Source organism: Ctenopharyngodon idella, chromosome 1, assembly GCF_019924925.1.
Source record: "Ctenopharyngodon idella isolate HZGC_01 chromosome 1, HZGC01, whole genome shotgun sequence".
Lineage (NCBI taxonomy): Eukaryota > Metazoa > Chordata > Actinopteri > Cypriniformes > Xenocyprididae > Ctenopharyngodon > Ctenopharyngodon idella.
The window spans coordinates 17,384,962-17,405,102 of NC_067220.1; the positions used below are offsets into that span (position 1 = coordinate 17,384,962).

Here is a 20,141-nt window from a genome sequence, read left to right on the forward strand (position 1 = left end):
TTCTTGTTCTTCGAGTGTTTCTTCCACAAAACAAACATGAATGCAGCATATCAGCTTATTCTTAAGATGTTAAAAAAAATGTAATCTTTTTGTACTGGGTTGTTTGGTGTAATGTTGGCCGATTAAATTACATTGTGATAGGAGAAAATTCCGTTGACGTATCGCTCTTCTTGAATGCACAACGCACGTTCACAAAAACAGATCAAAAATGGTCACATTACAGAACTTCAGAATCCGAAAGCAAGTTAAAACGTTTTGTTGTGTCGGCTCCAAAGAGTTTGCATAAAATTTGGTGGTAAATTCAACAATAAAAGTAATGGGATTTTATGCTTTAGTCTGTTTCACTGGTGCTTTTCTTTTGCGCGCCGCGCTATATAAAAAGTCTCCATTGCTTTGGATATCTAAAGAGTTTGAATTCTTTAAAAGAAAAAGAAAATCCTCACATCTTTGATTTTTCCCTCCACGATGCAACACGGTATCGCACTTTAAAGCGTAGCCAACCTTCGGGATTAAAACGTTCCCAGTGAAAAAAGCAGAAGATCCAGGCGTTTTGGCGCATGAAGTCTGAGGCTGGGAGCCTGGGCGAACACAATAAACCTGTTGTTAACCTTGCTGTGAAAATATGTTTGATGAAAACAGCCAATTGTTGTATGAAATGTATTCAAGTATAAAATAATGCCCTTTGTTGGGCACAAACTTGAGCAATGTGGGGGTACAAAAGTCCCCTGTGGCATGAATTGCGCTTTGGCGTCGCCACTTGGCGCGTTACCCAGACCCCTCTATACGCGATTGTTTCTTTCTTTCTAATGACATTTACCGGATCAAAACATGCTGTTAATTCGATCAGAAAGCTTCACCCTTCACAACAATACCAGAATAATTTCTCCCAAAGTTTGTTAAGTTGACCGAAATTAGGCAAATGAATAGGGGTCTCCAGGCGCAGGTGACGGAGAATAATGCGCGTCAGGACCAGCTGCATTCTTCTTTATTTCTCCTTTTCTTTTCTTTCACTGCATTATTAAAATTTAGGCCAATGAAACTATTCATTCCGCTCAATAGACATTTTCTTATAGGATAATAGGATACAAATTGAGCCCCTCTGAAGGGAATCCAGCGGTGGGTAACCCTCGTGTGCCAAAGACGGCTGGAGTCTCTAACATGGTCGGAGGGGCCGCTCGTGTGCCAGGCCGGGTCCCCACACCTGCCGAGGCCCCTAACAAAACTAGAGAATGTAAACAAAAACCCGGCCGTAGCCCATGAAAGATGGACGTGTCACCAAGTCGTGTGAGAAACGCCGCGAACAAACGGGGGGACTCCGTCTCCAAAAGGTCTCCCCTGAACTCGGCGGAACAGCCTATTATGTGCTTACTTAATTACTATAATAACAGTAGACAGGCTTTAAACCTGAGACGGGCTTGGGATGGAAGTTAAGATCGCTTGCTGCGACCCATAAACAGGCGATCGTGTGAGAAACGCGACGTGGAACAGAAAGAGACGCCTTGCTCCGGGGGCTTTGTTTTCATTGCGCGCTCTGCGCTCGCTCGCGAGCCACATCCAGCAAGGCCTGTTACTATGCAAATAATATTCTACAACCCATCACGTGTCTTTAGATAGGCCACGTGGATTAACAAAATAGGTCTGCCCCCCGCTAGCCCACAGCTTCAGGTTTTACTATTTCTTTAACTGATCCTAAGTGCACACATTAACCAAAAGCTCGCCTTTAATCCTATGGAATAATTTAGGGCCATGAATGCGCGAGCGCTTTATAAGCGGCTGCCTCCAGTCAGCTCATCTCAGTCTGAAGCGTCTGGAAAGAAGAGCGTGTACATAGTCTAGCTACAATATTTTCACAATTTCACTATCATTTTTACTAGTTTTTACCAAATGATGGCGTCAAAGATGAAGGATCGCAAGGTATGTGGACACTTTCGTGGCGCATACATGATGTCAGATGATGCATGTAGACGATGTCCTCTTTCAATGTTTATATTTTTTTCTACCAATAGCCTACTACTATAACTGATTGACATGTTTCATGTGAATTTTTTTTTTTTTTTTTTTTTTTAATAATGGCATATTTTCTACTTAAAACAATCATTTCAGCATTGCTCGCGCGCAGTTTTAAGAGTAAATCATTACGGGATAGGCCTACTGTAGCTTATGCTTGATCTTATATTTAATATAAGCCAGTGCTTTATTCTAAAGAAATCAATTATTAAGCAAGTTGCTTAGCTACTTGTTGCGACTTAAAAGCGTTTTCCTTCAATGACGTCCTGCCTCGGATATGTTTTGCGCGCGTGCAGGGAAGCCGAGCGCAGCGCTGCTTTCCACATGACTCAAAACTTATTTGCTAATCGAGTGAAATTTACTGTAGCATATTTTATCGACCGAATATATTATCCTCCCGAGTTTCATTAATGTATCCGTTCATTGGTTCTTACATTTATCAAGTTAAACTTATCAAGCACATAATATAAGCTAACCATGCTTATTTTGTGTTTGGTATTGGCACTTTTGTTCCCTTAACTTATTATTATCTTATTATGTCCCCTTCCCACAGAAAACTCCTGTTTCTCACAAGGTCATTGAAAAAAGAAGAAGAGACCGAATCAACAGATGTCTTAACGAGCTGGGAAAGACAGTTCCCATGGCATTGGCTAAACAGGTGAGCAGCTGAAACTTTTAATAAGTCCTTTAGGTGCTCATGTCTGCCTTGTTTGTTAGTGTATATGTTATAACTAACAAAATGTGTGTATTAAAACAGAACTCTGGGAAACTCGAGAAAGCAGAAATCCTGGAAATGACGGTGCAGTATCTGCGCGCGCTCCACTCCGCAGACTTCCCGCGCGGGAGAGAGAAAGGTAAGAAACATGAATAAACCGCTTAATACATAAATAATAACAAATTAGAATACAAATAACAAGTAAATACGATTCACATCGTACGTTCACATCGCGAAAGTAAAATCATTCAATTTTTAAAACATCAAATCAAGCCCTTTCTTCCCTGAAGAATTCAGTGCATTTCTAATAACGTTCTTTGTTTTCTCAGGAGAACTGCTGACAGAGTTTGCGAATTACTTTCACTACGGCTATCACGAGTGCATGAAGAACCTCGTTCACTACCTGACCACCGTGGAGCGAATGGAGACCAAAGACACCAAGTACGCACGGATTCTCGCGTTCCTGCAGTCCAAAGTCGTTACCGAGCCAGTGTTTGGCTCGTTAGGTACCATCTCACCAGACCCTACGGACCTTCTGTGCCAGCTGGAGTACCAGAGTCCAAGTCCAACCGACTCAGTGTTTCAGCAGAGCCCACCCGGACACTTTTCCTGGCACAGCTCGACGCGGAGCCCCACGCTCGCGTATCCAGCGATGTCTCAGCACAGTGGATACTTATCACCGGTTCAGGGACTTGATCATCATTACATGAACTTCATCGGGCACTCACACCCCAATGCCTTCAGCTTACACAATGCACAACACGCTGCTCTGTAAATACGTCTGCATATGTCCTTAATTTATATATGTGTACATGTTTTATTTTAATATGTAGATATATCGTGAAATAAATGATGTTTGAATAAGATTCTGTCTTTTGGCGCGATGTTGGAAGTTCTTTTTCATGAGGAATAGTTGGAAGGCCTATAGGATGAATAATGTGTGCTCTTTGGGATAAAAATATGTTATTTTTAAACTCAGTTTATGAAACCCCTAATATCTATAACATCAACAGAACTGCAGGGGGACCGTTTTAATGAATAAATCAAATAATCTATAATTTGAGAAAAAATTAGGGCCAAAACTGGTATGAACAATGAAGTATAGATAAAATGATAATTTTTATGATTTTAATAAAGTTATCTTAACATATCTACTTCCATATTTGAATTCAAAAGCACAAAGAGCAATTTTTAAACAATTTATCATGATATTTTAAGAAAACAAGGTCATTTTCATTTATTTTGATATTGTGCACTAAGCATAAGGAAGAAAATAGGTTTGGAGAACTTTTACTTTGTGCGTCCACTATGGTTTTAAAGTACTGTGGTAACAACCTGCAACTGTTACGTTAAAGAGCTATTTGATCTTACCCTTAAATGTAGTTTTGTTGGTGCAACCTAATAGATTTAGGTTGATTCAGTGGTTAAATAACATTTCTTATTTTTAATAAAATCTAATTTATTAATTTAGATGCACTTTTTATGTTACCTTTTTTCAGTGTAGAATAGAAAGAAGATTTTATAATGAAAATGTAATAAATAAACAGCTACAATAACATATGTCAATATTTAGTATTTAAAAAAAATCAACTTTGTACAATGGCTAACTGGACATTATTTGCATAGACATTAAAACAATGTTGAGTATGTTTGTCTAATGTAATTAAATATCTTTCATATAGCATAAAAAAAGTTTTGTATATCATGAAAAAATAAATATAACCTTTATAATATTTATTCTCTCATTATTCAAATTTGTAAAATAGTTTAATGCACAAAAATATTGCAATCAAATCAAAGAGCTACTTCTGAATTCTTAACTTCAGCTGTGACATGAACACATTCTTATGAAGACACCGTGGCTAAATTTGTCTTTCTAACTAGACTGTATTGTCTCTAGACTCTAGTGTCTCTAAGATTAACACTTAGCGTAATGGTCTGCTGGTCTGAGACCCCTTGATTGACAATAAGCCTCTCTTTAAGGGAATCCATTTGGACACAAATCCACCCCAAAACCCCCCCATCCTATCCCAGTGTCTCTTCCACCTATATTTAAATAGGATGCAAATCAAATCAAACAAATCAAACTGGTAAATACTAAGTATTGAGGGAGTCTGATGGATGTAAGATCTTTTAACATAGAGGCAATGTTCATAGGCTACAGTCGCAGCAACTCTTTGCTTACTCATAAAATGTGGTTTAATCTTAATTTAAGTCACAGTTACCTTATCGTGGATTCATGAACACCTGAGTCTTTAGCAATGCTTTCCAAGACTTTCCCAGCTATGTGCATCTCTGTAATGCTTTCTTATGGTCCTGTGAAAGCTTTTGGGATCAAGGCATGGTTCACACTAACCTATCTTTGTTGAGGAGACCAATTTGTCAATAACAGGCTTTGTATGCCTTTATTTAAAGGCAGGGCACCGGTGCGACCCACACATCCAATCTCATCTCCTTAATTGACTCCAATTAGCTTTTGGCAAAGTCGTAAGACTCGTAACACACTTACTTTCTCCACTCAGCACTGTGAATGACTCAGTGACTTTTTTTTTTGAAAAGTACAAATGTTTGTGTGTTATTGGTTAAGTCAGCTTGTGTTTCTCTATAATTGTGAGTTAGACGAAGGTCAGACCACATTTTATGAGTAAGAAATGCATAAATCCAGAAGCGCTGACAAACTTATTCTTGTGATGTCAACTCTTTATCTTTCTCTCACAAACACATTCAACTTCTCACTTTTTCCCCACAAAAACAAATTTCTTATACTCAGAAAATAGTGCAGTTCGTGTATTGTGTGCCCCCATGATTCATTATTGATAAAAGTAACATGTTATTAAACATAGTAACATTATTCAAGAGCTTTAACTCTGTTTCAGCATTTTGCACAAACCTATTCATTACATTTCACTTTAATGGGTTATACAGACTACCCATTTATTTGATAAAAAATACAGTAATATTGTGAAATATTTGTACAATTTAAAATAACTTTCTATTTTAACATATTTTTAAATGTAATTTCTGCTGGTGAAGCTGAATTTTCAGCAGTAACATGATCTTTCAGAAATAATTCTAAAATGCTGCTTTAGTGAAACACGTTTATTATTAACAATGTTGAAAAAACTTAATATTTTTGTAGAAATCATGATTTTTTTTTCTTTTCTGATGAATAGGAAGTTCAAAACAACATTTATTTGAAATATAAATCTTTTGTTACATTATAAATGTGTCTTTTGGTCAATTTAATGCATAATTGCTGAATAAAAGTATGAATTTCTATAAAAAAACCAAACATTTGAATGGTATAGTGCATGTAGTGTTTTTCTAAAATCCTTTCTGCATTTTTTGAGACTCGACAGATATTTGTCCCTGCATGTTCACTTTTTTTCTGACATATTTAAGGGAATGACATACATTTTTTTCACTTATTTTAGCCTCTTCTAGCTCTGCTGCGGGAAAAGATCATAGTGAAGCATTGTGAATACACAAGAATATTGACTGTAAATAATGCAGTGGGGAGCAGCTATATGTGCTAAGGCCGTATTATGCAGTGCTGTTATATATGTGATATGTGAATCAGTCCGGACAATATGTGTCATTTCCATACTTGACTTAAGCAAATCAGACAGACAGTTTTTCACTGTGGTCAGGATTAGCTTAGGGGAGAGATGGCCACCATGGTGGAAAATAAAAGAACTCTACCCTCATTGCATATAATTTTACCAGGTTCCAGTCAACCATGACGCTGGTTGTTTCTGAGATGTTGGCACTTGTGTCCCTCCCTCTTTAACTGTAGAGGGTTTACTCTCTTTGGCCTCTACAATGGCATAGAAGAAGTGAACCACACCCCTCTCCACCCCCGTCTCACAAGCTTTTGACACCCCAAATACTACCAGAAACCAATATCACTTAGATATCCTCAATAGGGATACCTAAAGGGACATTCTATCCTAGAGAATCATGATAGGTACAAGACAGGTGTGATTTTCTCCAGATAGGTGACTTAAGCCTGTAACCCCTCCTTCTTAAATCCTGAATTCATCCCATCACATTTAAGTCCTTTTTTAAGTAAGTTGTATGGCACCAGCTTCCAAGAAAGCACCAAGGAAAGAGAAAGGAAGAGAGAGGGAGAGGGATTCTGGAGAAGGCGGGAGAGGTTGTGGTACTTTGGCGGGGGTTGCTCCATTGTGATGGGGCTGAAAGGAAGACAATCTTGGGTTCCTTGGGCTTCATCCTTGAGTGGACCTGAAGAAAAATAATCAGCCCCATGAAATCAAAGCTCTTAAACAGAGAGCCAGAATTCAGGCATGAGACTGGGATGCAGGACACAACCACAGACTCAAATACATAATCATTACTCCAGTCTTCAGTGTCACATGATCCTTCAGAAATTATTCTAATATGCAGATTTCATGCTCAAGAAACATTTTTTATTATTATCAAGGTTGAAAACAGTTGTGCTGCTTAATATTTCATGGAAACTGTACATTTTTATAGTAATATTTGAAGTGCAAATGAACAACATTTGAAATAAACATTTACATTTATAAACATTTAAATGGTTGAATATGTATATTATATACGAAAGGATCATGGATGCATCAGAACTCACCAAGAACCCTGATGTCTAAAGTGAAAACTAAGCTTTGTATTTACAATGCAAACACCTACATTAGCACTTTTGGGGAGAAAAGCGCAGTTATCTGTCATACAACTGTCAGGGCGAGTAACTGATGGATGAACAGACAGAGAGATGGATGGATGAACGGATGATTGGATGAATAACACAAAGCTGTTTGCCAAACGGTGTTCGAAACGTTGGTGCGGAAAAGAGGAGAGAAGAGGGAGAGAAGACAAAGAGGGCATGCAGATGGGAAAAATGATAATGCCATGAAAGACGAAAGCGATGAAAGAGCACTGAGTGACCAACAAGCCAATATTGGTTTAAATCCGCAGAGGGAACACTGTGTTAAGCGGAGGGAGAAAAGCTGGTAAAATTAGAGTCCTTTAGCTTCATCACGCAGTATGAATCAAAACAAATGAAGCAGAGCTAAAATGGCTCAGGGTTTTATTCTATTGTCATGTAAAATATCTTAAAATGCCAACGAAAGCAGCCAAGAAAGTTTCTTCTCATCTAAAGTTTTATTTAAACGCAAGCAATTTTGTTAAGAAAACTATGGGTCTTGTCTAAACTAAACATCTGACGCTGCAGGGTAGCACATGAAACACCATCTTGTTGGTGTGGTGTTTCATATTCCTATGTTTACTCAGTATGATTGACACTTTCACCAATTATATAAGTGGAGGACATCAGCCTGAAGGCCTACTCAGACCTATAGCAGTCAATTTGACAAAAACATGCTTGACAAGATTTTAAAATGCAACTATTTATCTCAAACGATCTCCCTTTAGCAATCTGAAATATTGTACTGTTGTGAGCTATCATTGTTAATGTTCATATGCAGGAAATACTTGCTTTCATTCATGTATACAATTTTTTTTTTTTTTAAGAGAATAACCCGGGGCTCGGAGGCCTGAGGTGGTGCTAGGGGATCAACGCACGAGGTCGGAGCTGGAGACCTGGAAGACCAAGGCAGATCCAAATATCTGGGTGGAGCCACTGGAGGAGCTGAGGGGCTGAAGGGAGCCACCGGAGACAGGGCCAAGGAACTGGATGACAATGGCAGAGGAAGAGGGAGAGGGAGGCTGGGCGGGAACATCTGCGACAAAGGAGACTTGGAGATGATGATGGAGGCGACGAAGGTGATTTGGAGCTGGGTGGAACCAGCGGCGACGAAGACGACTTTGGGCTGGACGTGACCAGTGGTGGAGACAGGGCTTGAAAGTGGGTGGGGATAAGAGAGTCCAGGAGTTAAAGGTTAGTTCACCCAAAAATAAAAATTCTGTCATTAATTACTCATCGACATGTCGTTCCAAACTTGTAAGACTTTTGTTCATCTTCAGAACACAAATGAAGATCTTTTTGATGAAATCTGAGAGTTTTCTGTCCCTCCATAGACTGCCTTCGCAACTGAAACTTTGACGCTTCAAAAAGTTAATAAAGAGATCGTAAAACTAATCTACATGAATTGAGTGGCTTAGTTCAAAATTTCTGAAGATACACGATCGCTTTATATGATGAACAGTTTGAATTTGGGCTTTTATTCACATATAACATTAATCAATTCACACATCCGTTGTGGTAAGCGGAAGCTCAAGCATGTTTGCTTGATGTGCGAGAACCAATGAGGCTGATTCTCGTGTGTTACGCAGCATGTTTGAGCTTTCATAAGAGGTTTGTTCTCGCACATCAAGCAGTTTCGTTTGAGCTTCCGTTTATGTTCACTGATCAATGTTTAAATGTGAATAAAAGCCTAAATTAAATCTGTTCATCATATAAAGCGATCAAGTCTCTTCAGAAAATTTGGACTAAACCACTCAATTCATAGTTTTACAATCTCTTTATGAACTTTTTGAAGACTCAAAGTTTCAGTTGCGAAGGCAGTCCATGGAGGTACAGAAAGCTCTGAGATTTCATCAAAAAGATCTTCATTTGTGTTCCAAAGATGAACAAAAGTCTTACAGGTTTTGGAACAACATGAGGGTGAGTAATTAATGACAGAATTTTCATTTTTGGGTGAACTAACCCTTTAACACGGGGACAAATATATTTCAGGGCTAGGGGAATGGATTGAACTCCGCTCCACAATGTTCACATCCACCAACATTCCCTCAGGGACGAATGTCAATACCAGCTCACACCCCTGGTCAGACTTGGCAGGCTCGGGCTCCAGGTCTGCGGTGGGCTCTCATTTGTTATCCATACACATAGAGACTGCAGGTTCTGGCTCCTGGACGGGCATTGGCTCAGGCTCAAGCTCCTGGCCGGCTCACACACCTGGTCAGGCTCTGGGTCTGCGGTGGGGTCTGGCTTTGCGTCTTTAGCAGGCTTAGGCACTGGCTCTAGGTTCGTGGTGGGCATGTGGAGGTGTTGGATGGGTTCTAGTTCTGGGTCAGCGGGGTTCATAGGCGAGGACATCAACAATGGGTAGACATACTCCAGGGAACAGAGTGTTTTGTCACGGGATGCTGTGTATTGGAATCAAAGATCCGAAAAACGATGCGTGGCAGAATGAATGATACAAAGAGACTTTAATAAACATGGAGAATATTCACAATACACATGAAACAATCATGTTAATGACACCGAACCATGAACTGAGAACTAAGGGCTTAAATATACACAGAACAAGGTGCAGGTGCAAAACTCAATCACAAACTATATGGTAACAAACAAGGAACGAGAACTCAGGCAAACAGAAACAAGGAAAATGAAACTAAACAGAACATGAGTCATGACTGTGACAGTGTCATTTTCCTTTTAGTTTTTCCTTATTTTTAAATCACCTTTTTAGATTTGGTAGTTCATTTTAAACAGCCTTACATTACTGTTCGAAAGTTTGGGGACGTTTTTTTTTTTTTTTTTTTCTTGAAACAAGTCTCTTATGCTCACCAAGGCTGCAATTATTTAATCAAAAATACAGTAAAAACATAAATATTGTGAAATATTATTACAATTTAAAATAACCGTTTTCTATTTTAATATATTTTAAAATGTAATTTATTCATGAGATGACAAAGCTGAATTTTCAGCATTATTACTCCAGTTTTCAATGTCACATGATCCTTCAGAAATCATTATAATATGCTTATTTGCTGCTCAAGAAACATTTTTTATTACAGTGTTGAAAACAGTTGTGCTGTTTTTTTTCAAGATTCTTTATTTGAAATACAATTCTTTTATAACATTATAAATGTCTTTACAGTCGCTTGTAATGCTAATTTAATTCTTCCTTGCTGAATATAAGTATTTCTTAAAAAAAAAAAACCTTTTGAACAGTCGTGTAAACTGTGACAAATTAATTTGTATGGTACAAATAATATGAAAAAACAATTCTAAATGATGTTTAAAATAAGTTTTGGATGGCGTATAGCATGTCACAATGGAGAAATGCAATAGTATGTCAACTTCCTAAAAGTATTTAAAATATAAGAATGAATGCAAATTCAGTTTAGAGTTATTATAATGTAATAACTCAATTCAATTTGAGTTAATCAATTTACATTAAAATCAGATGACTGTACTTTATAAAGCTTTGAAATACAATTCATGCAATGTAACTAAATCTAATATAAAGGATAACAATAATATTTGCATCATGATTGTATCTTCGATTGTGCCCACCTGCATGAAGCCAATAGGGTTAAATATGATTAGTTGAAACTTTAACTTGCATCTCTCTATTTGAAGAAGTGCTGAAAGCTCCAACTTATAAATTTACTAAGCCAATGTAGCCATCATTTGTTTTAAACCCATGACCTATTGACTCCTTTGGCTGAGCTGGTGTTTGATTTGCTGGTTGTGACTGGATGTCCTGTGTTTGTCCATTAGGAGTGGGCGGTAATCCAGGCGTCCAGAGGAGTGGGTGTGAAGAGTAGAGAACACACTTTTCAGCTCTTCCTGACTCTGACACACTCCACACAGCTGTAACACTGCACCCAGCTCAGCCGCAGACAGAAGCCCAGTGCTGGAGCCATCCAGCCGGGCACAGGCCTTTCTAAGAGCCCTGGCCTTACGTTGGAGCTGCAACACCAAAACGTGAGGAAATGTGAATATTCATATATGCATTCACACATTAACACCTATAACAAAATGCATCACCTTTTTCCTGATCCTGCGACTTAATGTTTCCGGAGTAGCAGTTTCTTTAGTTTCTCTGGGAGTCTGCAGAGCAGCTGCCATATGGGACCCATGCTTCCTTATTTGAACCTGGGATAGAAAAGGCCTAAGGAATTCTGTGTAGGATACACTGACAGAAAAAGAAAACAAATTTGTGACAAATTCATGAGGACATGAAATGCTCAGTTATGTATCATCTTACAGGATGAATGTGAATCATCTAAATGTTTAGGTTTGATGACTTTTTCCAAATTTGAATCAAGTCTATCCATCACAAACACATGATACTTGTGTTTCCAGTCATAAATAGCTATGATTTATTATTACCAATACAAGTATGAGGGGTGGTATTATGTCACATCATCAATAACTTAAAAAAACACTCTTTTCATATTCTTTCACAATTGTTTATGCCAGTTTACTTGCAATTGATAAAACATTGTTGGTCACATGGCATTATCTGCCATTTTATACACATTGGATTCAAAAGTACACCTTATTATGTACATATATACAATATGTGAAGGTCCTGTTCTATTAAGCATCAAACAAACAAATAAACAAATGCATTTTTCTATTTCCAAAACCGTTTAGATTTCTTATGTTGTATAATTATTTTTATTTATATCTTTGTTTGTTTATATTTTTATTTATCATCTCTATTTGTTTATTTGGTAATGCTTTGCTTGAAGTCTTTTATGTATAATTCATTATATAGATATTCTGCAAATTGTAATTCAATTATATCTTTTCATAAATAATTGTAACTCAAGTTAAAATGCATTATAACATTTGAAGATTCCTTGTTACATCTGAAATTGGTTGTTTGTCATATTTTAATGCTTTCTAATGGTGTAACAATGAATAGATAAGTATTATAATGTATTATAAATACTTTAATAATGCATTATATGTAAATGCTTCAAGTAAAGAGTTACTGTTTAAGTAATCACATAACATTTATGAATGTCTTGATTTATTTATCTATTTATTGCAGGGTTGAGCCTCCATAATTTTGCAAGTGTATCTACCTGCCATCATTGTTGATGTCAAACTTCCTGGCTAGTAAATCACACTCATACTGGCTGAGATGAACACAGAGACTCATAAGAATCTCTTTAAATTCATCACTGCTAACAAAACCTGTTCCAGAAAAATCCATTTCGGAGAACTCAGTCCAGAGCTCAGAAACAGACAACTCCACCTGTTGAGAGCGATAGAGAAAAAGGTTCAGAAAATTGTCTAAATAACATAATCATATATCTCAGCTCTATTCAGGCAAAGAATTCTACACTATTGCAGAGGTTTTTTGACAGCACGCCCCCACCTTGGCCCGTAAAGCATCCACTAGTATATCTGAGACGCAGTTGAGTCTGTTAGAGAGGCGCATGAAGTCATTGTCTCCACGTTTGGGGGGATTGTGCTTGGCATTGGGGTAACAGCAGGATTTGGGCGATGGGCCAAAATGCCGTATAAACTGTTGAAAGTCCACAGTTCCATCCTGCTGGGTGAACAAAGAGGACCACAACCTCCGAACTTCTCCACGAGTTACCTCAGGATGGAACGCTAACCTGAGCAGGGTGAGAGGAAGAATGGCAAACAAGGAGAGAGGAATAAATGATGAGAAGTTTTTATGAATACTCTGAATCTAAAGAATACACCTCAGTTTCTTAGAAGAATACAAACACTGTACCCTTTAAACCCCCCACACCCTAAAGACCCCCTCACCCCCTTTATTTGAACTGCATTTAAGCTAAAACTTGGCAACCAACAGCAGAGAAGCAACAGTTTCTCTCACACAGATAAACAAACACAGTGTCACGCCTAAAGAAAGGACAGTACTGTGAGAAGACACACTATGAGGAGATCTGACAGCAAACAAACACGTCTGTATCATACAACCCTGATTTTGCTCTGTTGTGTTAAACATGGATATTGTGTTAAAAAAGTATATTTGGGTTTTTAGGTACATCATTTTATTTACATTAAATCAAATTATGCATTATGTTAAATGGTGCTGCTTCAAAGGTTATATATTTATTTACCTATATACAAAGTTTATTCCTGTGATTGCAAAGCTGAATTTTCAGCATCATTACTCAAGTCTTCAATGTCACATGATCCTTCAGAAATCATTATATGCTCATTTGGTTTAAATAGCATTTCTTTAATACTATAACTATTTGATAAAAATAAGTATTTTCTACAGTATGCTATCTTGTTTGTCTGATGTCATTATTAAATCCTGCCTTTCACAATCTCAGGATGTGTCTATAGTTTTTAAGGATATTTTACATATTGATAACTAATATTAGTATTTACATTTACAATATATACTTAATATAAAGCTTTTACATTCACTGACATATACTGTACAGACATATACAGTTACAATTATATTGTGTTATGAAATTTGTTTGAAATATCAAAGTTGTAGGCTAAACATTTACAGAGTAAAGGCTGGGTCACAAATACCATTGTTCACCTTTTTTTTTTTTTCAGAAATTCATTTCAATCTAGGGGATCAGAAATTTTGTGCAAGGGCAAAAGATTTGCCATTGTAGATTTCGCAACTGGTTCAAGCAGGTCACATGAATTTACAGGCACTGAACAACTGAAAGTTGTTTGGTTTGAAAGTGACTTCTGTGTGAGCTGTGCTTCATACTTCGCTACACTATTGACAATGGAACTGTTTTGAGAAATTTAGAAAAATGACTCTATTGTGACCACACCTTAAATGAGCAAAACTCAAAAAAAAAACTGCAATTATCTTTGTTCTCTGAAACATTTGGCATCACTGAAGTCTGACTTAAAGGTGGTAGAACTTAATTTTTGGTGGATATTCTGAAAGCACTTTGACATTTGAAAAATAAACAAAATAATAATTCTTGATCCTCTAGAATTCTTAGAGGATTCTAGAGGATCAAATTTTTCTGGTGCTTCAGTAGGTTTCTTCAGTTCAGTTTGGGCCTTGTTGAATTGAGTATGTGTGCATACATACACATATGCGTTTGTCTCTGCCTCGTAGGAATCAATCAAAGAAGCAACAGTTTCTCACCAGACACACACGCACACATACACAGTGTTCACTGTGGGAGCCAGAGAAGTTGGCACTGATATGTCAGCCAAACCCTCTGTGAACTCGGCTGCTGTAAAGCCTGTTAGTGTCACTAATCTCTGAGCTGGCGAGGAGAGTTCAGTTCACCTTGGACTGGTTGGCACCGTCTCTCTCTGTGTCTGTGCACCAGTGCCACGCCACAGATTATGCAAATCCACTCGCGATGCCCCCCATTCAGACCACGACTCCTTTTAGGCCTGCCGCCATATTCCAGCCAAAAAATGAATAGAGAGATAAAAGAGGGTGATGTAGAAAAAGAATGAAAAAAAGGGTGGGAGAGAAATCACAAAGGGGTCAAAGGAAGAGCTAGAAAAACAGCACAGGGAGGGGAGGGAGGAGAGTAAATAAACAGATAAATAATTTATAGAAATGGAGAAGGTTCTCACATGGGGTGAACAGTTCAGAAGAGTTCAGGACACTTAACTTGCCTCACAACAACAATGCATTTAGTTCACAGACTGAAAGAAGAAAAGAGAGATATCTAAGAGAGGCAAAAGGATGGAAACGACAAATTGTTAAAGGAAAGAGACAAGGGTTGAGGGTTGATATAAAAATAGATGACAAGAGCCTGAGAGACTGAATCACTTAATAATCAATTACATGATGCAAAAATGCAATTAATACAGACAATGACATGACTATACTTCTTCCACAATGAACAGGATCTTAATTTCATGTAATTTATTTAATATTAATTCATTAAAAAAAAAAAAAAAAATTGGTTGGACATAGTTCAAAATGTGTACAGTAGCTGGTGTAACTGCCCAGATTATTATTATTATTATTATTTTTATAATATTTATTTTTAACTTAAATGTGAAATAATTTTACTTCAAAATTTACAGTCCCCCAGTAGTTCATGATTCAAACATTTATGATATTGGGAAAAAGCTCTTGGTAATACTTTATTTTGATGGTCCCCAAACAGATATCCTACTGATTATAAGTAACTTTGCAAGTTCATGTCAACTTGTTCTACTAACCCTAATCTGACAGTCTGATACTCTAATGAGAGTTTGTTGACATGTAGATGCAAATTAACAAGAGTTAGTTGACATCTAGTTGCAAAGTTACTTCAAGTTAATAGAAGAATGTCTAAAGTGGACTAAATATCTAAATAACGTGTAACCAAGCCTTTAACCTTTGTTGTTAGCATATTGCTAAGGTGTTCTGGGTGGTTGCAAAGTTGCTGTTGTTGTTGTTGGGTGTTACTTACTGGCCCTCTAAAGAGTCTATGAAATCTAAAAAGCCATTTTGACTACTATGATAGACCTAGAGCTTTTCAAACAAAACAAAACAAGTTTAATACTTGTCTACACCGGACGCGAGCAGCGCGACACAACACGTGAAAAGACAATAGAATTATAATCCGTGATATTGTCTAAACTGGATGTGGCGTGACGCAACGCGACAACAAATTCCCGACAGTAAACGGATTCCCCGTTCTATTTCTGACGTAGTCCAAGTGCTTTCCAACGGTCGTCTTGTTGCGTTCAGTGTAGACAGCTTTTAGCTGTTGCGGCGCGACGCGATAAAAGTCGCGTCTGGTGTAGACATGGTGTTAGACCAAGAGCTTTTCAAGCAAAAACAAAACAAAACAAAACAACAACAACAAAAAAAGCAATAATAGAGTGGTGCAGGGATGACGTAAAAACCCGGAAGACTAGTTCGCCACTGGTTCTTTCAAAATTTTCCTATGGGGTTTTATAATAGGGTTTTTCAATTAATGAGTAAAGTGGTAAACACAAATTGACGATACTTGAACGTTTTGTTCTACAACGTACACTGCACACACTCACACCCCAAACTGTTTTATCTAGTTACTTAGTAGAAACATAGGTTAAAAAAAAAAACCAACAACTTCAAAATTCACACTTTCAATATGGTTGTGTGTAATTTACGTTGTAGAACAAAAATGTTCAAGTATCATCAAGTTATGTTTACCACAGACCTTATTTTACTCATAAATTGAAAATCCCCATTATAACCCTATAGCAAAATGTTAAGGGATCCAGTGGCGAGTTAGTCTTCCGGGTTTTGACATCATCTGTGCACCACTCTATAACAGTAATGGTTGCAAGCACCACTAATTAGAGGAACAACAGAGATACAAAGTATAGTAATGTAGCTGAAAGTGAAGCAGGCATGGGAACAGCTAAACAAGCGTGCAGTAGGCCATAGAAAAACCAACAGCCTCAGATCTTCACAGTGCCAACAGCTCTCTCAGGCTCCGTACATCAAATATATTGTTATTCATGGGAAAAAAAAGAGCAGGTTGTTAACTTGCACAATTAAGGCATCATTTGCCAAGAGAAAAGGCCCGCTTTCCGTTGGCATTGTCTTAGAAGACAAAAGAGTGCAAGAGCTCTGTAAGAACCAGAGCTGGGAGACTCATAGGTCTTGTGAGACACACAAGGGATGCTTGTGTCACGACCGCTGACTCTGGGAGAAACCCAGGACTGAACACCGTAGAGAAAGACTCAGTGATTCGGCATGGTGCTAAAGACAATGAGGAGGAATGCATTCCACATTCCAGCATATACTTCAATAGTCTGTGTGTGTGTGTGTGTGTGTCGGAGACAATATAAATGTCCCCCAGATAATCTTCTGACTATCAAAATGAGATGCTAATAAAGACATTATGTCTGAAAACAGATCAATTATTCATTTGATATTCATGCATTCATTCGCTCTTACTTTCATGAGCTGTTGCTATTAAACTATTATACTCAAGTGTTAAATACTGACAAGTTTTTACTGTAACCAGTCACATTACAATAAAATCTTTATAATATGAAAGAAAACAAATGTAAGGGAATAAGTTTTTCTTTTGTATGGTATGTCACCTTTTAAGTAACTGGTACATGTCCTCCTGAGTGAGACGTCTAGTGTTTTTCTCATCCAGCTCTTCAAACTCTCGCAGTACATCCCTGTAACGATTTGCCACCACACTCTTCACCAGACTAAACAGCTGAAACACAATACGTTCATTATTATTACTGAGCGGGAAGAGTTTTTTTGATTTTCTTGAGAACTCTCATTTAGTAATAGAGCAAAAAGCCATTCAAGTCTACATGTTGCAATAAGAAGTAAATATATTGCAGAATGTAAGTCACTGAATTTAAAATTAATAACAATCATTTTAATAATTATACAATAATAACATTAAGGATTACAATGAGTTTTAAGGTTTATTATGATTTTTACTATGTTTACAGAAATAAGTCTGGACAGAATTATGCTTCACAGTTGTTTTTACCAGTATTATAAAGATCTGAGTGATATTTCAGATATTTTCTAATATTTCTGATATTTCTATTTATTTCTAGGAGAACTATTTAAAAGTTGAAAAATAAGGTAACACTTTAGGGTCTAATTCTCACTATTAACTAGTTTCTTATTAGCATGCATATTACCAAGATATTGACTGTTTATTAGTACTTATTAATGCCTTATTCTGCATGAACTTATTCTAAATTCCTAATCAATACCTAAACTTAAAAACTACCTTACTAACTATTAATAAGCAGTAATTAAGAGTTTATTGAGGCTAAAGTCGTAATTAATAGTTAGTTAATAGTGAGAACTGGACCCTAATCTAAAGAAAAAAATATCTATTTCAAATAAATGCTGTTCTTTTGAACTTTCTATTTCATCAAAGAATCCTGAATAGAATGTATCACAGTTTTAAAATATTAAGCAGCACAACTGTTTTCATCATTGAAAATAATACGAAATGTTTCTTGGGCATCGAATCAGCATATTAGATTGATTTCTGAAGGATCATGTGAAACTGAAGACTGGAGTAATGATGTGTTGCTTCAGCTTTAATTCAGCTTTTCCATTATAGAAATAAATTACATTATAAAATAGATTAAAATAGAAAACATTATTTTACACTGCCATAATACTTCAAAATATTACTGTTTTTTTTTTTTTTTTGTATAAATGCAGCATTAGTGTGCATAATGAACTTCTTTCAAAAACATTAATAAATCTTATCGACCGCAAAAATTTGAAGTAGTGGTGGTTGTGTTGTAGTAGGTAGTGTACGTTGAAAAGCAGCATTGTACGTCTTGGAATTTAGTTGATATGTTATGAAGTCATATGAGGTCATACCTCAAGGTCACTCCGATCCTCTTCTGAACTCTTCTCCTCGCCTGAATCATGGTTTAAGGCAGGCTGGGCGGCCGCCTGGAAGAGGCTGGGAACTCCTTTCCTGAGGGAGCAAGAAAAAGTCTTTGAGGCCATGGCTTTGGTTTTTCGATTATTTGTGATTACCTCATACTATGTAGGAGAAACCCTGAGAAACCCTTAGAATGAGTGATCCGCTTTGTGCCATTCTCGCTTGAGTGGCAAACAGGGAGAGCTACAAGACCTGACACCGAAATGGCCTTGCTGCGCTGACCGCTTTGAAAGCAACTGGAGTGGTCAAACCATGCAGACACCTGACAGTCTTGAAGTGTTAGCTAAACTATGAAGAAGCACATGAGAAAAGTCGGACGTACAAAGCCCAGCCTAAGCTAATGTGTTCCCTGTGCGCTTGGATGAGTTCATGGGGGCCGGGCTCGGCTGAGCGGATAGCCGTGGCTCTTTTGTGCTCCAGAGAGGACAACCACTCCCCATGCTTTAGGGCAGCGGTCTGGGCCATCTTAGGGCCACAGTCCGAACGAGGTGGGCGGACTACTGGCTTGAGAGGTCACGGGCTAGAGCAGAGTTAGAAGCACTATGTAAAGGAAGAAATAGAAAGGAGGGACAGAGAGAGATGGTGAGATTTAAAAGACAGAGGTGCTTCAAATAATGTTGATAGCAGTTCAAAGAGGCAAACGGCAGTGACACTGACTGCAAGAGGCATGTTTGTGTTTGTGCATTGTGTCGATGACAACGTGAGCGTGCTTTCGGGATTTTCTCAAGACAAACTGCTCTTTTCAACAGTTAAGCTGACCTGAATGAGCCAGGAATAGCAATAAGCCATGACTGTATGGTAAAATAAGTGTTTGCTAAAAGCTCTGTGAGAAAAAGTTCCTGAAAATGCTACTAAACAAAGGGTGAGTCTCCATTTGACAAACTACTTGTCACACAGCAGAACAAATATAGAACTAAATATTAGTGGAACTGTTGGATGCTGAGGGAAGAGACCTTGTGACCCAGGCACGGACATCTCAGCAGGACTCCCATGTCCAACAGCCCTGCCACAAAACCAACACAGCAGGACGTGACATCCGTGTTAAGTCAAATAAACACACCTTAGCTTATCACAGGCAGACACTCAAACTAAAAGTGCAATAAGTCAAATATCCACTGAGTCGGGTCACAAGGTTTGTAGAAAATTTAAGCCTTTCAAGGTAATTAACATGTGTGTTTCTTTTATGCCCATAAGGGGGCACATGACTCTTGACTTGCTAGAAAAGCTGAAAAAAGAAATTCAAAAACTTTTAGTAAATTGACCCATATTTTCTGATTGATTGACTGATTGATTGATTGATTGATTTAAGAACTGATTTCTTCGCTTTTCTGATTTATTTATTTATTAAGGAATTAGGCTTAAGTTATTTATTTAA

At 37.5% G+C, this 20,141-nt stretch overlaps 2 protein-coding genes across 2 annotated transcripts in view; one reads left to right on the forward strand and one right to left on the reverse strand.

Annotated features, from left to right (window-relative positions):
• Positions 1-1,683: 1,683 nt before the first annotated feature.
• On the forward strand, positions 1,684-3,758 carry helt (helt bHLH transcription factor). The gene is made up of 4 exons (XM_051898667.1): positions 1,684-1,914; positions 2,561-2,665; positions 2,765-2,861; positions 3,052-3,758. Exons 1-4 carry the CDS (start codon positions 1,885-1,887, stop codon positions 3,495-3,497), a joined length of 678 nt encoding a protein of 225 aa, XP_051754627.1. The 5' UTR covers positions 1,684-1,884; the 3' UTR covers positions 3,498-3,758.
• Positions 3,759-9,859: 6,101 nt separating this feature from the next.
• si:ch211-197n1.2 (EF-hand calcium-binding domain-containing protein 6) overlaps positions 9,860-20,141 on the reverse strand; it is a 37,647-nt gene continuing 27,365 nt past the window's right edge. Inside the window, exons 13-18 of the mRNA XM_051890083.1 lie at positions 18,700-18,799; positions 17,427-17,551; positions 12,790-13,033; positions 12,494-12,666; positions 11,445-11,592; positions 9,860-11,366 (exon numbers count right to left, since the gene is read on the reverse strand). Coding sequence (XP_051746043.1) covers positions 11,103-11,366; positions 11,445-11,592; positions 12,494-12,666; positions 12,790-13,033; positions 17,427-17,551; positions 18,700-18,799 — 1,054 coding nt within the window. The 3' untranslated portion in view covers positions 9,860-11,102. The remainder of the gene's footprint in view (positions 11,367-11,444; positions 11,593-12,493; positions 12,667-12,789; positions 13,034-17,426; positions 17,552-18,699; positions 18,800-20,141) is intronic.

Excerpts from the sequence above, each read along its gene's own strand:
- helt (XM_051898667.1), top strand. The coding sequence starts at position 1,885 with ATGATGGCGTCAAAGATGAAGGATCGCAAG. Across the intron at positions 1,915-2,560 it reads CAAAGATGAAGGATCGCAAG|AAAACTCCTGTTTCTCACAA; the intron begins GTATGTGGACAC and ends CCCTTCCCACAG. Across the intron at positions 2,862-3,051 it reads CCCGCGCGGGAGAGAGAAAG|GAGAACTGCTGACAGAGTTT; the intron begins GTAAGAAACATG and ends TTGTTTTCTCAG.